Source organism: Phocoena phocoena, chromosome 8 (assembly GCF_963924675.1).
Source record: "Phocoena phocoena chromosome 8, mPhoPho1.1, whole genome shotgun sequence".
Lineage (NCBI taxonomy): Eukaryota > Metazoa > Chordata > Mammalia > Artiodactyla > Phocoenidae > Phocoena > Phocoena phocoena.
In genome coordinates this window covers 33,297,556-33,320,997 of record NC_089226.1, presented here as the reverse complement: position 1 = coordinate 33,320,997, position 23,442 = coordinate 33,297,556, and the positions used below count along the sequence as shown (strand labels likewise).

The window sequence follows — 23,442 nt, the reverse complement described above, 5'->3', positions numbered from 1 at the left end:
CCTGAGCCTCTGCTCAGATACCTAAAAAGTGGGGATAAGAAGAGAGATAATGAATATACAGCATTTAGCATGATTTCTATTACACAGGCCGTCAGTAATGACAGATATTGGTATCTTCTTCCCCGATGCACTTCAGCATTCCAAGTCTGCATCAAAGAATTTAATCAGACACTAAACTGTAGGCTGCCCACAAGCTCCTTGAAATCAAGGACTGTACCTTCTACTGTACAGGCCACAAGGACTCGGGAAAGAGTAAGAGCATGAGCTCCAGGAATTGAGTTCTGCCCTACTTTTCACTAACTCAATGAACCTTATCTGTAAAATGAGGAAAATAGAACCTGCCTGAGAGGATTGTTCTGAGGGTTAAATAAGTTAGTACATATAAAAAAACTAGGAGAGTGCCTAAATTTAGTAAACATTTAATAAATAATAACCATTATTTTCACACTTTAATGTTTATGTCTCCTACAAATATTACACCACAATATTGAGCTCATTGTCCATACTCACTACTTTTTTATTCAATTTCATAAATAACTCACTGAGTCATACAAGAGAAAAATAACACAGAAAGTATTTTTTCCCTTAAGAAATAATGATTGAGTACTGTGTTTCAAAAAAGATTATACGATTTCTTAAAATGTCGTATAAAGTACATAACACCAAAGGTTGTAGTAGCAGTTGTGAACGAAACCAGAAACCTAAGTTAATTACATTTTTAAAGAATTGAGCATGAAAATTTACTTCTTTGCTTTGTAGAAGTCAAAGTAAAAAGGAAAACACAATAGGCTGATAAATTTGGTGAAGTAGGCATTATGTAGTTTATTACATGAAGGTCATCTAGCAACAAGAAGGAGATTGTGTTCATCTACCCTTCCACAAATTAGGTAGGTATGGAAGATGACAGAATATGTGATTTTCTAATGTTGTAAATGAGGATAAAACTTAAAAATCCAGGCAAGTAAAAAATTTGTGTGCCTGTTTTGGAGTCTCTGTCATAAGTATCAATTATTTCAATCAGTCCTTTAAAGAAGTTATTGCTGAAAGATTTCCTGCACTTACTTTGTTTTGCTGACAAAAGATAGAGCTCTATAACTCAGATGTGATTTTCATATGACAATGCTGATATTCTGTTAGAATACTGAAGAGTTAGATTTGAAATCTTGACCAAATGTTCATCCTCTCTTTGCACAGATGTCAAAAAGTTTTCAGCAAATAGTCAAGAAACTGTGTAGGATTGGCTCAAGTACCAGAATAAACACTTGACTGCGGCCTGAGGGTTTCCTGTCATAATGCAGCGGTATTTAACGAAAATGTTGGCAGAGAATTCTTTGTTCAAATAAAATCTTAAGTGGAAGAGTCAACCAAGTAAACAGACAAAAGTGGAGCTCTTCTGGGCTAAGAATGAATGGGACTGAGTTAAGGAGCAAAACTCGAAAACCAGTCCCCCATAAAATATCATGTTTTTGTTTGAAAAATTATAAACTAATTAATTGTTTTGTTCAAGTACAAAACAATCTGGAGAGACAGTGTAGAAGCACACAAAACACAGAAGTTGGAGTCAGATGCCCTGTGTTTGAATCTTGGTCCCTACACTATGTAGTGACCTTTCTGTATACTCACTGGTGAAGTACAAATAATGAGAATACCTCCACCTTATGGGACTTTTGGAGGAATTAAATGACTTAATACAGTAAAGCACTCAGAACAGTGCCTGGTCATAATCAAGTGTAAGTATAGTGTTTGTTAAATGAATAAGCTTCTCACACAACATTAGGATATAATAGTGGAAAAAACTCCAATCCTTCTAGATTTCTCTAACTGAACCCTAGGGTGGATCATGCATGGCTTTGGCATAACTCATATCAATGTATTCTCATGTTCACTAATTGATTGACAGGATTTTTGTTTTTGTTTGCTTCTTGGTTTTGTACATGTCAAAGACATGGACTGCATACACAATCACCTTTGTATTCCCAGCACAAGTAACTTTTAAATGCAGTATCAATACATGTAGGTAGAGTGAATAAATTAATGAATTAAATCATTTTAGCAGCATGAAGCAAGCTAATCATTTAATTAATTTACATTTATTTTAGAGTATCAAAATACGTAATTATATTCTAGAAAGAGGAGCAAGGCATGTATCCAAGGAGACAAGAACAAAAAGTGCTTACTCAAGTAATGGCAATGCTAAGAGGATTTTCATCTTATAAAGTATTATGTAATAGTTAAAAGAACAAGCTAGGAATATATATCAACATACAGGGCTTCAAGTCATTGTTTCATGAAAAAAATGAGGAGTGATACACAAATTGTGATATATGATACCATTTATGTATCAACATATCTAAAACAACATATTACACACATATACACAAAATTGTAAAAAACTGAGATAGAGGTATAGAAGAACGGTAGAGAAGGGAACAGATTAGAGGTATTGATAAAGAGAATTTAAATCTCATTGGTGATGTTTCGATTTTTTTTAAGGAGAATGTATTGTTGCATTACTTGAGTACTTAAAGTACAACAACTTAAAGGCTGGAAAAGGGCACCATCTCTTAGCACTGGCATGGATGTCTTCATACCAATACTTCCCCTTCATGTTCTTGCAGTAGGATTAAGAACCCTACATAACCAAATATTGAGCTGATGATACCAAAAGCCATCTTTCTCACCATTTCTTTTTCAGTAAAGTGGAGGCTTATATCAATAGATTACAATGCAAAATTGTGCTTAAAACCAGCTTACTACTCAGGCTAAATATTAAACTGAGAGACCTGCAGCTTGAGAATAAATTATTCAATTTATTATCTATTAATAATAGTATTTATAGAGTTTAGAAGAGAAGTCCAGTGAATTAATACATGTTTATTTTTAGAGTAACAGGAAAACTGCCATAGGGTTGACTCTATAGAGAGAAAATTAAATTAAATAAGATTATTGGCAAATTGTCTTCTCAAGAGCCCAAATATAAATCAAAGAAATTACGGTGGAAGGGATTATTGGATAATGTTGTGGACTAAAAAAGATGGAGAAAGCACTACAGAGCTCTAAAGACAACAAAAATAATTCATGAGTTTGTCCAAAAAAAAATTTAACAAACAAAGGAGACTTCAAAGCAAGGGAAATTATTAGGAATAAAGAGGGGCATTACATAATGATAAAGGGGCCAATTTTCCAAGATGACATAATACGTCTTAATGTGTATGCATCTAACAACATATCATCAAAATTTTGTGAGGTAAAAATGATAGAACTACAAGGAGAAATAGATGAGTCCACTATTACTGTTAGGCACTTCAACACCTCTCTATTGGAAATAGATCCAGCAAGCACAAAATCAGTAAGGACATAGTTGAACTCAACAACATCAACAATCAACTAGACATAATTGGCATCTATAGACTACTTCATCCAACACAGCAGAATACACCTTCTTCTCAAGCTCACGTGAAATATTCATCAAGATAAGCCACATAAAACACACCATAACACTAGGCCATAAAACATACCTTTACAACTTTAGAGAACAGAAATCATTCAATGTCTGTTCTTATACCACAAAGAAACTAAACTAGAAATCAATAACAGAAAGACAACTGGAAAATTTCAAAGTACATGGGGATTTAACAACACACTTTAAATAACACACGATTCAAAGAAGAAATCTCAAGAGAAATTTAAAAGTATTTTGAACTAAATGAAAATGAAAACACAAATATCAAAATCTGTGGTAAACATCAAAAGCAGTGCTTAGAGGGAAATTTTTAGCATTAAATATATTATAAAAGAAAATATTTTGCATTAAATATTATATTAGGGAAGAAAAAAGATCTAAGGTCTATCTTCTAAACTTTCACCTTAGGAAACTAGAAAAAAAGAGTAAATTAAGCCAAATAGTAGAAGAAAAGAAATAATAAATTAGATCAGAAATCAATGAAATTGAAAAGAGAAAATGAATAAAGAAAATAAACAAAACCAAAAGCTGGTTCTCTGAAAAGATAAATAAAATCAATAAGCCTCTAGAGAGGATAACTAACAAAAAAAGAGAGAGGACACAAATTACTAATATCAGAAATGAAAGGGGAGACATCACTATAGATTCTATGGACATTAAATGAACAATAAAGAATACCATGAACAACTCTATGCTTACAAACTTGATAACCTAGATGAAATGGACCAAGGCTTTGAGAGTCACAATCTGCCAAAACTCACATGAGAAAAAAAAAGACAATCTGAATAGGCCTTTAGCTATTAAGGAATTTGAATCAATAATAACTTTCCAAAACAGAAAGCACCATGCCCAGATGGGTTCAATGATGAATTCTACCAAACATTTAAGGAAGAAATTATACCAATTCTCTACATTCTGTTTCAGAGATGAAAACAGAGAGAATGCTTCCTAACTCATTCTATAAGGCCAGCATTATACTAATACAAAACTAGACAAAGACATTACAAGAAAAGAAAACTATAATATCTCTCACGAATAGACGCAGAAAACCTCAAAAAAATCTTAGCAAATTAAATCCAATAAAAGTATAAAAATGAATTGTACATCATGACCAAATGGGATTCAACCCAAGTATGCAAGACCGGTTCAACATTTGAAAATTAATGTGTTCCATCACATTAACAAGCTAAAAAAGAAAATCACTTGATCATATCAACAGATGTAGAAAAAGCATTTGACAAAAGCCAACAATCGCTCATGAAAAATCTATTAGTGAACTAGAAATAGAGAGGAACTTTCTCAACTTGATAAAAAATATCTACAAAAAACCTACAGCTAATGTCACACTTAATGGTAAGAAGCTAGAAGACTTTCCATTAGATATCTTTGGGACAAGCCAAAGATATCTCCTCTCATCACTCATTTTCAACATTGTAGTGGGAGTCCTACAAATGCAATAGGACAAGAAAAGAATATAAGAGATATACTCATTGGGAAGAAAGAGATAAAACTGTCTTTGTTTGCAGATGGTATGTTCTTCTATGTAGAAAATCCAAAAAGAATTGACAGAACAACTCCTGGAAGAAATAAGCAATTATAGCAAGGTCACAGGATACAAGACTAATATACAAAAGTCAGTTGCTTTCCTATGTACCAGAAATGAATAAGTGAAATTTTAAATTAAAAATACAATACATTTACATTAGCACCCCCAAAAATGAAGTACTTAGGTATAAATGTAACAAAATATGTATAAGGTTTATATGGGGAAAACCGTAAAACTCTAAAAAATGGGCTAAAAGAACTAAATAAATGGGGAGATATTCCATGTTCATGGATAGGAAGATTCAATATTGTCAAGATGTCAGTTCTTCCCAAAACGATCTATAGATATAAGCCCAATCAAAATCCCAGAAGGCCATTTTATGGATATTAACAAAAGATTCTAAAGTTTATATGGAGAGGCAAAAGACCCAAGATAGGAAACACAATACTGAAGTTGGAGGACTGACACTACCTGACTTTAAGATTTATGATAAAGCTACAATAATCAAGACATTGTGGTATAGGTGAAAGAACAGACTAATAGATGGATGGAACAGAATAGAAAGCCTAAAAATAGAACCACATAAATATAGTCAACTTATCTTTAACAAAGGAGTAAAGGCAATACAATGGAGAAAGGACAGTTTCTTCAACAAGTAGTGTTAGAATAACTAGACACCTCTATGCAAAAAAAGTGAATCTAGACACAGACATTATACCCTTTACAAATATCCACTCAAAATGTATCACAGAACTAAATGTAAAATGCAAAACAATAAAACTCCTAAAAGAAAGATAACATAGGAGCAAATCCAGATGACCTTGAGTTTGGTGATAAATTTTTAGATACAATACCAAAGTCATAATGCAGGAAAGAAAGAACTGAGAAACCAGATTTCATTAAAAGTAAAATTTTCTGCTATGTGAAAGACACTGCCAAGAGAATAAAGAGATAGAGTGGGACAAAATATTTGCAAAATACATATCTGATAAAGCCTGTTATCCAAAATATACAAAAAAAACCAAAAAACAAAAAACCCTCTTAAAACTCAACAGAGGGCTTCCCTGGTGGCACAGTGGTTGAGAGTCTGCCTGCCGATGCAGGGGACGCGGGTTCATGCCCTGGTCTGGGAGGATCCCACGTGCCGCGGAGCGGCTGAGCCTGCGCGTCCGGAGCCTGTGCTCCGCAACAGTGAGAGGCCCGCGTACCGCAAAAAAAAAAAAAAAAAAAAAAAAAAAAAAAAAAAAAAAAAAAACTCAACAGAAAGAAAACAAAAAATAGGCCAAAGACCTTAACAAACACTTCACCAAAGAAGATATACAGATGTCAAATAAGCATATGAAAACATACTTCACATAATATGTCATCAGGGAAATTTAAGTCAAAACAATAATGAGCTACCACTACACACCTATTAGAATGGCCAAAATCTAAAGCACTAAGAAACACAAATGCTGGCAAGGATGTGAAACAAGAGGAACTCTCATTTATTGAGAGTGGGACTGTAAAATGGTACAGCCACTTTGGAAGACAATTTGGTGGTTTCTTACAAAACTAAACATACTCTTACCAAGCAATTGTACTCCTTGCTATTTGCCCTAAGGAGTTGAAAATTGATGTGCACACAAATACCTGCAGACAGATCTTTATAGCAGCTTTATTCGTAATTGCCAAAACCTGGAAGCAACCAAGATGTCCTTTAGTAGGTGCATGGATAAATAAATTGTGGAATATCCAGACAATGGAATGTTATACAGCACTAAAAAGAAATGAGCTTTTCACATGGAAGAAGGTTAAATGCATATTGCTAAGGGAAAAACCTAATTTGAAAAGGCTTCCTACTGTATGATTCCAACTATATGACATTCTGGAAAAGGCAAAATACTATGGTGACAATATAAATATTAGTGGTTGACAGGAGTTGAGGAGGAAGGGACAAATAGGCAGAGCACAGAGGACTTGGAAGGGCAGCAAAAATACTCTGTATGATACTCTAACCATGGATACATGTCATTATACATTTGTCCAAACCCAATTAGTGTTACAAATCCAAGAATGAACCCTATTGTAAACTATGGACTTTTGGTGATTATGACATGTCAATGTAGATTCATCCGTTGTACCACTCTGGTGGAGGACTGTGATAACAGGGGAAGCTATGTATGTGTCATGGCAGGAGGTACATGGCAAATCTCTGTACCTTCCTCTCAATTTTGCTGTAAACCTAAAATTGCTCTAAAAAATAGTAAAACCTTTAAAAATTTGAATGTCCATTGTTTCTGTTTTGGAAGTCATACCAGGGAGAACGATGCTACCAAGTCAGTTTTCATTTTTAGACTATGACACCAACTCTACTCAACTTCAGAAAGAAATATGTTTTTCTTAAAAATACTTCATTTCTGTTCAGTTTCTTCTGTGGTCTACTTATGATGGTGTCTTTCTAATTCCAAAAGACTTTTCCCACCATCCCCAGCTTCTGTCAGAAGGGTCAATTCTCTAGCTTTCCAGGCATAACCCATTCATTTAGCACATCTATATCTTGATACCTGCATGCTAATTGATACAATGTCCCTTCCCTCCACTACACTAAAAACTCCACTAGTGCTGCAGCCAGTTAGGTCTGTCCTGTTTTACTGCTTTTCAACTAGCACCTAGCGTAGTGTCTGGCATACAGCAGGTGCTCAATAAATATTTGGTTAATTAATACATGAACAAAAAATTAGGTGAACTTAGAGTAAATTATGCTAAGTGAAATAAGCCTGACAGAGAAAGACAAATTCAGTTACATGTGGAATCAAAAAAATAAGTTGAATTCATAGAAACAGAGAGTAGAGAAGTGGTTACCAGGGGCTGGAGGATGGGGAAATAGGGAGAGGTTGGTAAAAGGATACAAACTTTCAGGTATAAGGTGAATAAGGTCTGAGGATCTAATGTATAATATCGTGACTATAATAGATAACATTGTACAGTACTGTATAATTGAAATTTGCTAGGTGAGTAGAACTTAAAATGTTCTTGCCAAAAAGAAAGTCAAATAAGTGAGGTGATAGATATGTTAATTAACTTGATGGGGGGGGGAATTCTTTTACCAGGCACATATACACCAAATCATCACATTGTACACTTTAAATATCTTACAATTTTGTCAGTTATACCTCAATAAAGATAGAAAAAATGAGGCTAACAATGTAATATAATTAAAAATCCATCAATACCTACTTAGCCTAGTATCTTCTAAATAGTATGTTTCAACTGTATTACAATATTTCCCAACCATATTCCATCATGAGAAATGATCTTTTCCTTCTTAATACAAGGCCAGTAGCCTGCATTTATAGGACTGGCAGGTCATTATGACTTCTCCTTGAAAGGTATTAAGGCAATTTCTGACCACTTCCTGGTTCAGTCCTAGTATTAGTTAAGGAATGCAATGGGCTATTCAACCAATTACTTTTTGGCTAATTCTTTTTTTTTTTTTTTTCTCAGCTTAAGAGAGGTCATTTCTCCCCACCCCATACCCCTAACTTCCTCAGTGGTAACTTTTTTCTCTGCCTCTTCTCTTTTCTGTCTCATATCAAGGGAAACCCAGTTTTCCTGGGAGACTTCATAGGCGTTATTGTCTCCCACTTCTAACTTGGAGGAGAGGTGGGGAAACTGCCTCTTGGCTCCTAACTGTGTCTTCTCATTGCTGCCTTAAATGTGGAGTTAGTATCACCCATCCACTTACGTCACACACTTCTAATCACCCTTGATCTTGAATTCTCCATTAGGATTCATTTTTACCTTCCTAGATGTTTTATCACTTGGCTCACATTTTTTCTTCCAACCCTCTATTGTTTCTTTTTGGAATTTAAACTGAATTTCCTATTATGAGAAAGGAAGTATAGTGGTGGAGGGCACAGATTCTGGAGTCACACCCCTTGGATTTGAATCCTACTCCACCACTTCTTTACTGTGATTAAGGCAATTTAACATCTCTGAACCTCAGTTTCCTCATTTGTAAATTGAAAGTAATAATAATGCCTACATTATAAGGCTTAAATGAGTTAAGACCCATAAAACACTTAGTCACTGGCACACAGAAAGCACTCCCGAATGCCAGTATTATCATTATCCTTGGTAACATTAATATCCATATTTTTGACTACTGACTTTCAATTTCTGGACATATTGGCATCCACACATAGTTCTACCTTGAAGCAGCTTATCACACAGCCCTACTTTAAGATTTCAAACCTGGTATTTTTCTCCAATTACAAAAATTCTTCTCCTCATCTTTCTCACTCTTGAAAACTCCCAGAACATTCTATTTTCTTGGCTTAAATCACTGATTCAAGCAAGCACTGGCAATCAAACTTCCTATTCTTTAACTCTAATAATTTTCTAATATGAATCTTCGAGTCTTAGTCAGTCTAATCTTAATCTCTTCACTCTTCCTTGAACATATACACTTACAAACTCTCCTCAATGTCCAGAGATCAATAATCTTACTTGTCCTTTAATAGCCAAATGAATGATTTATCAACTCCTCTTTGTAAATATTGCTGAAAAAAGGTACTTCGTTTCTATTACTCAAAACTAAAACAGAACTACGCCAACAGTAGTGGTCCAACAAATGCTTTCTAAGAGTAAATTTGGGAAGACTTCCTTTATGTTTAGGATGCTATTCTGATAATAATGATGTGAAAGCATTTGTGTTTTAATTAGAGTATTCTTGGTGCTATATGCACTTTTGAAGTAACTTTCAAGAATGAAGTAGCATTTGTCATATATCTACTTTTGCATACCATCTCTGATTTATAAGCATTGCAATTAAAGAAAATCTAACCTGTGTTGACTAACAATCAGATACCGACTAGCTGTACGCTCTTTAGAAACTCATTATGCCTTTGGGACTTGTGCATCTGTAAAATGAGGGAGCTGGGCTAGAATAAACTGGCTTTTAGAGGACTCCAAGGGAGTCATTCACTTAAGAATTAGACTAAGGAGACTGTAAGCATAAAGAAAATCATATTAATGCAGGGGGGGAATGTTCAAGAACCAAAATCAGATGGGAACAGTAATTCCAATTACGCACTGGAGAATTGACTCTTCCACACAAAGGACTTCAAACTTTAACTATGACTAAATGATGTCAGTTGGAAAGTTAAGGCTACTGTCAGTTGTCCCGTTTTCTCACATAACCTCTTGTCACAGTACCTCAACTAATTTAAAATGCAATTAAAACCCCCTGAAGCTGAATACATATGTTCAACATCAGTTAAATACATTCATCCTTTGGGGAAAAAAAATCACGTTCTAGAAATACACAAAGTGATTATTTTTTATGAAGAATTAATTTCAGTAGGAGAGGTACACATACCATTAATAAATAGTTGGGAATCATTTCCATCAAAAGGGCATAGCAGTTGTAAAGAATTATATGTTAGCTATCTACAGGGATAGTGAATTTTTTTGCTAAATGTCTTTTGGGTTAATATTCTTTTGGTGTAAATATGTATTAAATATGCATGTCAACTCCTTTGAACTCTCCCTTAAGGTAAAAATTCCCACTCCCTACTTTCCTGCTCATAAATAGAGGGCTCTTGAAATTAGAGAACTCACAAACAGGAAACAAAAAAGCAGACATTCAGATCTTTGGTTCCTTGTGTAGGTGTGATATCAGAACTCCAGAGAGAACCCTAAACTCACGTCAGCTTGTTATGAAATACACTTATTGCTAGAATTCAAATGTGAAATGATGTTTAAATGTATTTCTGTCTTCAGATATAAATGTGTTTGGCTGCTTAGAGTTTAGTGTAGATAGAAAGAGAAATTAAAACATATATTCTATGAAAGTTCAAGTCTGAAATACACTATGCAAGTCAATCAAAAATCATTAGGTAAATATGTAATTTAGATGATTTTAAAAACATGAAAGCCTTACTTAAAGCAAAATACTTCTTCAGAAATTATATAACTGTGATGTCTAAATTTTTCCTTTGCTTTAAACTGTTTACACCTATTTCCTATACACTTACAAAAATATACTAAACAAAAAGGGAACTTTTAAACTTTGTTTAGAATTACCATTATATAATTATTAAATAAACATGCATGTAGGAAAAAGACAAAATCATGTAGAAAATTTGTAACTGCATCATATATATGTACATATAGAATTTTGACAACTTTTGCCATTTTTCTTTTGAAAGAAAATTTTAATTTGGTATATATTATATAAAATATATATGATAGAAATGTAAAAATACAATCAGAACAAATCTGTTTCTTTAAAGTTAAATAGTTAATGAACAATGTTCACATTGTTCCCAAGATTAGTGTGACTTGTGTCTAATATTAAAAGCGTTATTCAAATAGTATGCAATTATAATATCCAACCCCATTCAATACGGAGTATTTTTTTTTATAAATAAAAATATATTGTTAAAACATCGTCATATAAGTTATACGAATATATCACCATTTCTTAGAGGAAGCAAGGGCTGATTAAAATCTATAAAATATTAGATGGTCTCCATTTACAATTAAACCAACAAGAAAGGATCGGGGAAAGGAGCCTACCTTCCATTGCCCTTTTAAAGAAGACCTTACAGCTCCCACAGGTAAGGACACCATAATGACAGCCTGATGCTTCATCCCCACAGATTAAACAAATCTTCTGAGGTAATGACTCGAAGCTGTACTGTGGGCTCTGGCTGGCTTCTGAATCCGGCCTTGAAATGCAAAACAAAGTACTCCATTTATTTTTAGGTGCACCACTATCTAATACTAAAGTTTTCTTAACCCAGAATTGACAGAGTGAAAGGGTTTTTAGAAAATAGAATCGAATACACTTGAAAGACATGCAAACTAAACTTGATGTACTACCTGTTACTGGATTCATCAGACTGGCAAAGTTATTAGTCTTTCATCAGGAGCACCAACACGAAAGAATAATAAATAATTAATATATAATTTTATATTCAGAAAAAAATCTTTCTACAAAACTCCTTATAGAGAATCAATTCAGTCTCTGACAAATCAAATGTTATGACCTTGTACGCTGGGTAACGATAAACGTGGTTTTGCTTTAAGAGTACAATCATACTTAGTGATGCTACTGAGTTTTTAAAACTCAACTCTGTAATTAAACAAGAATACGTGTTTGTCATTTTAAAGTATTGTTCAGTATACTGCCACTGTTTTGACTATTCACAAGATTCCAAACCGAGAGCATTTTTTTCTTTTTTCTTTAAAATTCCATTACTCCCGTAGGTAAATTAAAATGTTTTTTAAAATCTGTGTGAAAAAAAGTTGCAGCGAACTCGACACAATATTAGAATACAAGGTACTGCAGTGATTGATGTTTCAATCCGTAATGTAAACATATTACACATAAATTAATTTAAATCTTGAGATTCGTATGAAAATGAAGCGGTTGAGTGTCCAGACCCCTGAGACGGTTCTGCTTTGGGTTCTGGCCCGCTACCCAACATCCAGTGCCACCCCTCCCGGGAGAACGGGGCGTTAATGTCTCCTCTCCAAGACAGACATTCCCAGTAATTGTCCTTCTACGAAGAAAAGCATTTTATAAGGCCCCCGACTCGCCGCACCCCTTCCGCTCCGCGGGGCTACAGCGGACCTAGAGTGACGCTGCACTTTTAGAAATCACGGCTGGTCTCGTCTTGGGATTGCGCAGATCTGAAAAGTGTAGAAACGTATTTTCGGGGAGGTACGCTCCAGAAACAGCATATTCTGCGCCCCCTTGGTGTCCCCCCAAAAAATGAGGAGAAGAGGTAAGGTAAAGGAAGCCAACCTGTGCTGTGCCCCGCCCCGGCCACCCACCCCTCGCGGCCACTCGGGGGAGCCGGAGCCGGAGCCGGAGCCAGGCGCTGAGGGCCGGGAGCTGGCGGCGGCCAGCGGCCGCACCGCTACTCTCGCGACGCGCCGGGCGCGCCCCGCCCCGGGCCCTCACCTCAGGTAGTTGAGATAGGGCGGGTAGACCTGCGGCAGGCCCTCCTTGAGCACCGCGGCCTGGTAGCCGAGCTGCGGGAGCCCGTTGAGGCCGAGCGGCGGGTAAAGCGCTGGGGCCGCCCCGGCGGCAGCGGCGGCGGCGGCGGCGGCGGCCGAGGCCGAGGTGGACTGCAGGCCGTCCCGCGGCAGCAGGCAGGCGCCCGCGCCCGGCCCCTTGCAGGGTGGCGGGGCGAACGGGCCCTGCTGGGGCGGCGCGCCCTCCGCCTTGTACAGGATGCACTCCAGGGTCGAGCCCGACGAGGACGCGGACGAGACAGACGCACCGACAGGTGCGGCGGCGGCCGCCCCTTCCCCGGGTCTTGACGACGGCGCTCGCGTAGGCAGCGCGGGTGGCGCCAGCGGGAAATCCGGGAAGACGGCGGGGTTGGCACCCGCCACCAGGTACGGCCGCGGGGAGCGCGCGGCGGCCTCGGCGCCTTCCTCCTCCTCCTTGATCTTCAGGGCGGGCGGCTGGAAGTCTCCATAGAGCGGGAATGCGTCGTCCTTGGGCTCGGCGTCGGGCTGGTACGCGCAGTCGGGGAAGTCGCCGGCCGCGACCTGGGCGGACGAGGCCGAGGGCGGGCCCCGCGGCGGGGCAAAGGCGCTGACTGCCGCCGCCCCGCCGTCATAGTTATCCCCCTCTAGCAGCTGCCGGGTGCGGGCGGCCAGGAAGGCTGAGTTGAGCGGCAGGATGGGCACGTGGATAAAATCCATCACCGTAGTGGCCAGCGGGGAGCGCCCGGGCGCCGCCGGCGCGTCGTGCTCCGCCAGGGCGACCCTGGGCGCCGTGAAGCGGGAATCTTCCTTGGGGACCAGGGCGACGCCTCCTGCGGCCGACCCTGGAGCAGCGGTCGCGGCTCCTCCTCCGGCCGCTGGGCCTCCCGCAGGCCGGGGTTTGCCCTTCAGAGGTGGACCCATGGAGCCCTCGGACTCGGAGCCATCCTCCTCCTCCACCTCCACCACAGGGGGCTGCGGAGAGGGCTTCACTGCGGCCCCGGGCCAGTGATGGCTCCCGGCCGTCGGGGGCAGCAGCTGCCGGGACGGTGCCAGGCCCCTGGGCAGCACTTTCTGGGCAGATGCCGTCCCGGAGCTGTCACCAGCCTTGCCTTCTGGTCGGCTCATGAGCGGGGGCAATATCCCCTGGGTGACAGGGGCAGCCCGGGCGTCTTGGGGAAGCTCGGGGCTAAAGAGGCACCAAGGGCTGGTGGCCTCGCAGACGGGCGGGCTGGCGTGGCTCTGCCCAGGACCCGAGGGCGCCAGTAGCGTGTCCAAGACACTGTCCAGCAGTCCGCTGTCCTTTTCTGGGGGTCTAGAGGTGCCACCTCCAGCACCCTCTGTGGCTTCAACTCTGGAATACGCTCCCTCCACGTCTGACAGCGACTGCTGGTCCTGAGTCTTCCCGTCTGGGTCCTGACCCTGGCAGGGCCGAGGGAAGAGCAGCCCGTCCAGGGAGAGGGGTATGACCGAGGCTGTAGGCGACGCGTCCGAGGTCTCGCTCGCCTGAAAGGGGCCTGTGTCCCGGCGTCCCAGCAGAGGGGATCCGACCTGGGTTGGGGAGGGCGCTCTGCCCGCCACGTGGGGAGCCCGGGGATCCTTTGCCTTCCGCTCAGTCATGACGACCGGGACTCCCCTTTTCTCCTCCCCTGTCTCTGGGGAGGGGGATAGGGGAAGGACGAGGGGGTGTCAGGAATACAAGAGCAGCGGGGAGAGGAAATAGGTGTTGAATTTGGCTGGACCGGACGGTGGAGAGGGGGGTGAAATCTCCACCTCCTGGGTCGGAAGGGGGCGGCACCGATCAGCTACTGCCCTTGCCCTCGGTCCGGTAGGCAGGGGAGGGGTGACAGTTGCTCCGTCCTTGAGGCAGGTGGGGAGAGCAGGCGAAGGCAGTTGTAGGGATCTCGCTTCCTAACTGGGAGAGTTGTCCAAGAGAGTTCCCCGACTTCAGTCTGCGGACAGAGACGCAGAGTACTCACAAGTCGGCACTCGAGTGGCGGCGGCTTCGAAAGCGATGCAAAGCGGCTCTCTCTCTACACTGTTTCTCCCGCTTCAGTGCCGTGTTGCTCCCAATCCCCGACTGCATTCCACTTCCCTTCTCGCTAAAACCCTGGGGCTACTTTGGCCTCTCGGCAGAGCCGGTCCTCAGGAGCAGCCTTGTTTCTGCCGGCTCCCTATAGCTGGCGACAACCATCTCTGCAGCTCTCACATTTCTCGGCAGTCGGGGGGACGAAACGCCTATAGTTGCAGATTCCACTCAAATGCCAAGGGAAACTAGTTCTCACTCAGAATGCTGCTCACACAACAGACCCTCGCTCACTCAAATATTACTAGGCTTAACTGGAGTAGTGACAGCCAGTAGACTAGCCCCACCGCTTTCTAACAACGCCTCCTCCCTATCTGGAGGCCCCGCCCAAAGTCCCTCCCTGCCCCAATTATGGACCAGATCTGAAATTGTGGAGTTGGTGTTTCCAGCCGCTAGTCTGAATAACAGGTACTGTGGGATGGAACTTAGTAAGCATATTAGATTTTGTACGACCAATTAAGAATTATGCCCAATCTAACTGGGAAAGCGAATGGATTCTATCAGAAGCTGAATTCTCAGGATTTCAGTTTTGTAAAGATTTTACATAGAGGAAAATATTTGGCTATGTGTATTATTTTTTAGAATAAACGTATCAAGGATGATCCTAAATAACATGAAAGAGATTTTCTCTCTTATGACTTCCATAAAAGTGAGTATTTTCAAATTGCTACAACCAACATGTCCTGCTCCTCATGAATAGTCCTCAATGTGGCAGAGAAATTTGGGAGTGGGAGATAGTTGATAACACTTACCTACATGTACAGGAAGTTTGGATGTTGTGTGTCACACTTTGATTTGTCCTAAGGAATGCATTCCAACTTTTAACAAATAGCACTTTAAGGAAAGTTTTCTTTAGCTCCAGCTTATATCCTGTGCTACGTCGTAAATTCCTCAATAGAGATGTTAAATTGTATTTTTCTCCCCTCGGCATTCTTATTCTTTAAAATAATCTTTGAGTTTTTTAAGCAGATCACCTCTTGCCTCCTGAAGATATGGTAGAGACAGGGGGGAATAGTGCAATATATTTGAGATGCAGAGTTATAAACTAACTATCTCTGTGCTGAACCCAAGACCGTTGGGTATCCTGACATCATCTTAAATATACCATGTTCAAAAGTGAATTAATCATTTGGAAAATTCCTCGAAGTTCTGTCTGTGCTGATGCCCCACAGATTCTCTCAGCCAGGTTTAGAGAATACACTGGAAGACTCCAAGACTCCAGGAAGGGCAGAGCTACTAGAGGTAAGGATCCTGGATCCCTGAATCACCTGGGGAGGGTCTACGTGAGTGAGAAATAAATTTTATCATGTTAAGCCATTGGATTTTGGAATCCATTTTTCCAACCATTAGCTTACTCTGACCGACTAATTTTAAATATAAAGGAGTTAGGCGGGTAGAGGAGGGGTGAAGAGAACTCCAGGAAGCAGATATAGTATGTTCACAGGACATCAAATAGGAAGACATAATATGGGGACTGCAAGGAGGCCATTATGGATAGAGCATAGAGTAAATGTGGGAATGGAAGAGGTAAGGCTAGAGAGATGAACTAATTTATTATTATTAATACTGTTATTGTTGCTTTGGGGCTTTCCCTTTTCCAATCTATTTTAAACCACTTAACATGCTTTACTGGATATAACTCATATACCATAGAGTTCACCTGTTTTAAAGTTACAATTCAATGGTTTTTAACATATGCACAGTTGTATAACTATCACCACTATTAATTTTAGAACATTTACATTACCCCCAAAAGAAACCCCACACCCATTAATAGTCATTCCTCATTTTCCCTTAAAACCTTTCACCAGCCTCTGAGTCTACTTTCCTTCTCTCTGTATTTGCCCATTCTGGACATTTCATATAAATAGAATCATACCATATGTGTTCTTTTTTGCTGGCTTCTTTCCCTTAGCATGTTTTCAAGGTGCAGCCACATGGTAGCATGTATCAGTACTTCACTCCTTTTTATTGCTAAATAATATTTTATTGTATGGATACACTATGTTTGATTATCCATTTAGCAGTTGTTGGACATTAGGGCTGTTTCTACTTGTAGGCTATTATGAATAATGTTGCTATTAACATTCATGTACAAGTTTTCGTGTGAACATATACTTTCATTTCTCTGGCATATATACCTAGGATTAGAACTGCTGGGTCATATGGTAACTCTAGGTTTAACCTTTTGAGGAACTGCAGACTGTTTTCCAAAGTGACTGGACATTATTACATTTACACCTGCAGTGTAGGAAGGTTCCAATTTCTCCACATCCTCAGAAATACCTGTTATTGTCTTTTTATTATAGCCCTCATAGTGTGTGTGAGTGAAGTAATATTTCACTTTGGTTTTGATTTACACTTCCCTGATGATTAGTGCCATAGAATCTGTAGATTTTGTAGAATCTGGATAGCACTGCCAGGTAGTCTTCTACGACTTTTTACTTCCCATGAAGTAAGTACTGTTATCTGCATTTCATAGTTGAGAGTACTGAAGCTCAGAGTTTCCCATTATTATTAAGTTAATAAGTAGCATAGCCATATTTGATCCCAGGCAATCAAATGCCTCAAATACCAGACTTCTTAGGAGTGTGATTTTTAAATAGCAAATGGCTCAGAATGTGGGTTCCAGGTTGTTGCAGCCATAAAATTGGCACTAAGTCTCATTTTAAATGACACACTGTCTTGGGCTTAATTTTTTTTTTTTTTTTTTTTTTTGCGGTACGCGGGCCTCTCACTGTTGTGACCTCTCCCGTCGCGGAGCACAGGCTCCGGACGCGCAGGCTCAGCGGCCATGGCTCACGGGCCTAGCCGCTCTGCGGCATGTGGGATCTTCCTGGACTGGGGCACGAACCCGTGTCCCCTGCATCAGCAGGTGGACTCTCAACCACTGTGCCACCAGGGAAGTCCTATTTGGCTTAATTTTGATTGACTATAAAAATTCCCTCAAACCAGACAAGTCTGACTAGGATATTTCCATAAGACTGGAAGTCTTTGAAGTAAGGAAACAATAATAAAGATGCTCAGCATATCCTAAATCACCATTATGCCATGAAATTTGATGCTGGGTGATTAGCATTTTTGGCACAAGAATTCCTAAAAATATGAATCTTTGAGTGAAACAAAGTCACTAAATATACTGGTTAAAAATAGAATTACCATATGATCCAGTAATTTCACTCTTGGATATTTATCCGAAGAAAACACAGACACTAATTAGAAAAGATATATGTACCCCTATGTTCGTTTCAACATTACTTACAATAGCTAAGATATGGAAGCAACCTAAGTGCCCATTAATAGCTGAATGGATAAAGATGAAGGTATGATATATATATATATATATATATATATATATATATGTATATATAAATAATAAAATATTACTCAGCCATAGAACAGAATCTTTCCATTTGCAACAACATGAATGAACCATGAGGGCATTATGTTAAGTGAAATAAGTCAGAGAAAGACAAATACTGTATGATTTCACTTATATGTAGAATCTAAAAGAAGAAAACAAATGAACAAACATAATAAAACAAACAGTTATAGACACAGAGAAAAAACAGGTGGTTGCCAGAGGGAAGGGGATGATGGTGACAGGGTATGAAAGAAATAGGTGAGGGAGATTAAGTGGTACACACTTCCAGTTGCAAAATAAATGAGTCAGGGATATGATATGCACAGTGTGGGGAATATAGTAACTATGTAATATTTTTGTATGGTGACATATTGTAACTAAACTTATCATGGTGATCATTTCGAAATGTATAGAAATATTGAATCACTATGTTGTGTAATAAGAACTAACATAGTGTTGTAGGTCAATTACACTTCAAAAATAAACCAACAAACAAACAAACTCATATAAAAAGAGATCAGATTTGTGGGTACCAGAGGCAGGGGATGTGGAATTGGATGAAAGCAGTCAAAAGGTACAAACTCCCAGTTATAAGATAAATAAGTGCTAAATAATGTACAACATGATAAATATAATTAACACTGCTTATGTATGAAAGTTGTTAAGCGAATAAATCCTGAGTTCTCATTACAAGGAAAAATATTTTTTTCTATTTCTTTAATGTTTTATCTATATAAGATGTGGATGTTCATTAAACTTATTGTGCTAATCATGTCATGAAGTATGTAAATCAAAGCATTATGCTGTACACCTTAAACTTAATACAGTGCTGTATATCAATTATATCTTAATAAGACTCGAAGAAAAAAACCTCACTGGTCAAATTCAGGTGTGATAGGGCTAACTCCAAATGTTTCTACAGACTATTTTTTAAGAAGATAGTTCAAATTTGGAAGGTTTTTTTTTTGTTTATACTAGAAAAAGGCTTATTAAATTATAATTGTCATACAGTAAGCTGCTTATATTTAAAATGTACACTTTGCTAAGTTTTGACATAAGTATATACCTGTGAAGCCATCACCACAAAAAAAGATAAGTATACCCTTTTCCTCTAGAAGTTTCCTCATGTCACTTTTTAATCCCTTCCTTTTTCTATCCTCTCCTATCCCTGTCATTCCTTATGGATTGCTGGGCAACCACTAATCTACTTTTTGTCACTATACATTAGTTTTTTTTTTAACTTTATATCTGATTTATTAAATGTATTAAATTATATACACATAGATTTTTAGGACTGTGCTTTAATTTTTTAATTAATAGACTTTACTTTTTAGAATAGTTTTAGATTTACAGGGAAACTAAGCAGATAGTACAGAGTTCCCCTATATCCTCTGCATAGTTTTTCTTATTACCATCTTATGTTAATATGGTATATTTGTTACAATTAATGAACCAATATTGATACATTATTAATAACTAATAAACATTATTTATTCAGATCTCCTTAGCTTTTACCTAATGTTCTTTTTCCTTTCCACAATCTCATCCAGGATACCATATTACATTGTTGTTATGTCTCCTTAGGCTCCTCTTGGCTATGACAGTTTCTCAGACTTTCCTTGTTTTTGATGACTTTGCAGTCCTGAGGCATATTGTGGGATGCCCCTCTATTGGAATTTCATGTTTACCTCATGATTAGACTGGGGTTATGGATTTGGGGGAGGCAAATTACAGTGGTAAAGTGCCATATTCATCACAGCATATCAAAGGTATACACTGTCAACATGACTTATCATCACTGTTGACGTTGACCTTGATCACCTGGATGAAGTAGTATTTGTCAGCTTTCTCTTCTGCATAGGTACTCTTTTTCCCCTCTTACCATATTGTGCTCTTTGGAAGGAAGTTACTATGAACAGCCCACACGTACGAGAGTGTGGGCGTGTAAGGAGTTACTGGTTCCCTCCTTTAGGGTAGAGTATCTACATAATTAATTTGGAATTCTTCTGCATGGGAGATTTACTTCTTCTCCCCCATTTACTAACTTATTCAGTCTTTTATTTATATCAGTATGGACTCATGGATATTTATTTTATACTTTGAGTTATAATCTATTTTATTTTTTTGCTCAAATTGTTCCAGCTTTGAGCATTGGGAACTTGTGTGTGTGTGTGTGTGTGTTCATGTGTGTGTTTGAGCATTTTCTTAATTTCTGGCATTACAAGATGCCCTAGACTCATCTTGTCTATTTACTGCCCCAGTCCTAGAATCAGCCACGTATTGGAAAATGATATTAGAAATGAATATCTGAGTGCTAAATGTGTTCTACATTTACTTTTATTTCTTAGAATTTTGTACAGTGTAATGTATGTTTTTTTCATCTAGCTTCTTCCACTCAGCATAATTATTTTAAGATCTATATTGTAGTATGTCTCATTAGCTCTTTTTTTATTGCTGAGTAGTAATCTATTGTATGGATATACCATAGTTCGTTTATCTGTTGATAAACATTTGAATTTTTCCCAGGTTTTTAATATCACAAGTAAAGCTACTACAAAAATGTGTGTCTTTGTATGGACATATGTTTTTCTTTCTCATGAATAAATACCCAGAAATGAAATGGCTGGATAAATTAGTAGGTGTACATTTAACTACCAGACAATTTCCAAAGTAGTTGTACCATTTTACATTCCCACCAGCAGTATATTACAGTTCTAATTCTTCCATATCCCAATTGGTATGGTCAGTAGTTTTAATTTTAACAATTCTAGTAGATAACGTAGTGGTATCTCATTGTGATTTTAATTGCATTTCTCTAATGACTAATGATGTTTATCATCTTTTAATGTGCTTATTTGCCATTTGGTATGTCATTTAAAATATTTTGTTTGCTTTTAAAAAGTTGAGTTATTTTCTTATTATTGAATTTTGAGAGTTCTTTATGAATTCTGATGCAAGTCCCCTGTTATATATGTGATTTGAAAATATTTTCTCCTAACCTGTGCCTTATCTTTAAGTTCTCTTAAGCGTATCCTTTAAAGAGCAGATGTTTTTAATATTGATAAAGTCTAATTTGTCCATTTATACTTTTGTGAATTTTGCTTTTGGTGTCAGTGTCGTAATTAAAATTCTTTGCCAAACTCAAGGTCACAAAAGTTTACTCCTGTGTTTTCTCCTGTTTTTATAGTTTTTAGTTTTACATTTACATCTGTGAATCATTTGAAGTTACTTTTTTAATGTGGTGTGAGGTATAGATCAAAGTTCTATTCTTTTTTTTTGCATATGAATATTCAGTTGTTCCAGCATCATTTGCTTAAAACAGTATTCTTTCCCCACTTAATTGCCTTTACACCCTTGTAGTAAATCAGTTATTCATATATTTGGGGGTCTCTCCAGATTCTCAATTTTGTTTTGTTGTTCTGTCTGAGAGTCTTTATGTCAATAACACACTGTCTTGATTGCTGTCACTGTGTGATAGGTCTTGGATACTTGAAGTGTTAGTACTTCAAGTACTAACTTTATTCTTCATTTTCAAAATTATTTTGCTTATTCTAGGCCCTTTGCATTTTCATATAAATTTTAGAATTAATTTCTACAAACAAGTCTGCTGCAATATTGATTGGGATTGAATTGAAATAGATCGTTTTAGAGAGGAATTGCTGTCTCATCAACATTAAATCTTCCATCTTCCCAGGAAGATGGTATATATCTCCATTTCTTTAGGCCTAATTTCTCTCAGCAATGTTTTGAAGCTTTTACCGTAGAGATCTTTCAGATTTTTGGTCAGATTTATTTCCAATTATTTCATATTTTTTATGTTATTGCAAATGGTATCTATATAAGTTTTTTAATGCTGAGAAATAAATTACCACAAACTTAATGGTTTAAACATCACCCAGTCATTATCTCACAGTTTCCATGGGTCAGCAATCTGGGCATGGGTTAGTTGGATCCACTGCTCAGGGCTCACATGGCTGTATCAGTGCATCAGCCAAGATTGCATTATCATCTGGGGCTCAGCCTGCTCTTCCAGGTTCATTCATGTAGCGGCAGAGTTCAGTTCCTTGCAGCTTTCAAACTCAGGCTGGCTTCCATCTTCTTCAAGGTTGGCAGGAGATAGTTATTCATGCTTTTTAAGGGCTTCTGCCTGATTAAGTCAGACTCACCAGATAACCTCCATTTTGATTAACTCAAAATAAACCGACGTGGGATCTTAATTATAATACATCAGCAAATATCCTTTTGCCAGAAATGTAACATAATCATGGGAGTGAAATCCATCATTTTGACCACCTCATTCACATTCAAGGGGAGGAAATTATACAAATCATGTACACTGTGGGGAGAGAATTTTGGAGACCATTTTATAATTATGCCTAATTTTTGTTTTATATTGTACATGTCTAGTATTTAGAAATACAATTGATTTTTTAATTGGAATGATGGACAGTGGATGTCCTTGGTGGTTTTCTGATTTTATGGGGGGAAGCATTCAGTCTTTCATCGTTAAGTATGATGTTAGCTGCAGATTTTTTCATAGATTTCCCCTTATCAGATTGAGGAAGTACCCCTCTATTCCTAAGTACCTCTCTTTGCTGAGAGGTTTATTAGGAGTAGATGTGCTTTTTTGTCAAATGATCTTTCTGTTGAGATGATCTTGTCTTTTCTTTATTAAGTTGTTAATATGGTGAATTACATTAATTGAGTTTTTAATGTTAAGCCAACCTTGTATTCCTGGGATAAATCTTACTTAGTCATGATGTAATTTTTATATATCACATTTGATTTGTTAAAAGCTTCGTAGAATTGTTAAGTCTTCGTTTATGAGCAATATTGGTCTGCTGTCTTCCCTTATAATGACTTTGGTTTTTGTATCATGAATTCCAAGAAATAAATGGCATATTTTCATATTTATAAAATAAAATTAAAAGTACAATAAAATTTATTGTCTCCACAAATACATGTATTTTGGTATCAGCTGTTCTTTTGTGTTG

At 38.1% G+C, this 23,442-nt stretch overlaps 1 protein-coding gene across 2 annotated transcripts in view; it reads right to left on the bottom strand.

The window, feature by feature from the left end:
• Positions 1 to 15,626, bottom strand: part of PGR (progesterone receptor) — a 100,274-nt gene extending 84,648 nt beyond the window's left edge. The window contains exons 1-2 of one of the 2 annotated variants that reach the window (XM_065883305.1): positions 12,967 to 15,626; positions 11,574 to 11,725 (exon numbers count right to left, since the gene is read on the bottom strand). In XM_065883305.1, the coding sequence (XP_065739377.1) occupies positions 11,574 to 11,725; positions 12,967 to 14,618 (1,804 nt within the window). In that variant the 5' untranslated portion in view covers positions 14,619 to 15,626. The remainder of the gene's footprint in view (positions 1 to 11,573; positions 11,726 to 12,966) is intronic. The other variant, XM_065883306.1, reaches the window with a different exon arrangement.
• Between the last annotated feature and the right edge of the window lie 7,816 nt (positions 15,627 to 23,442).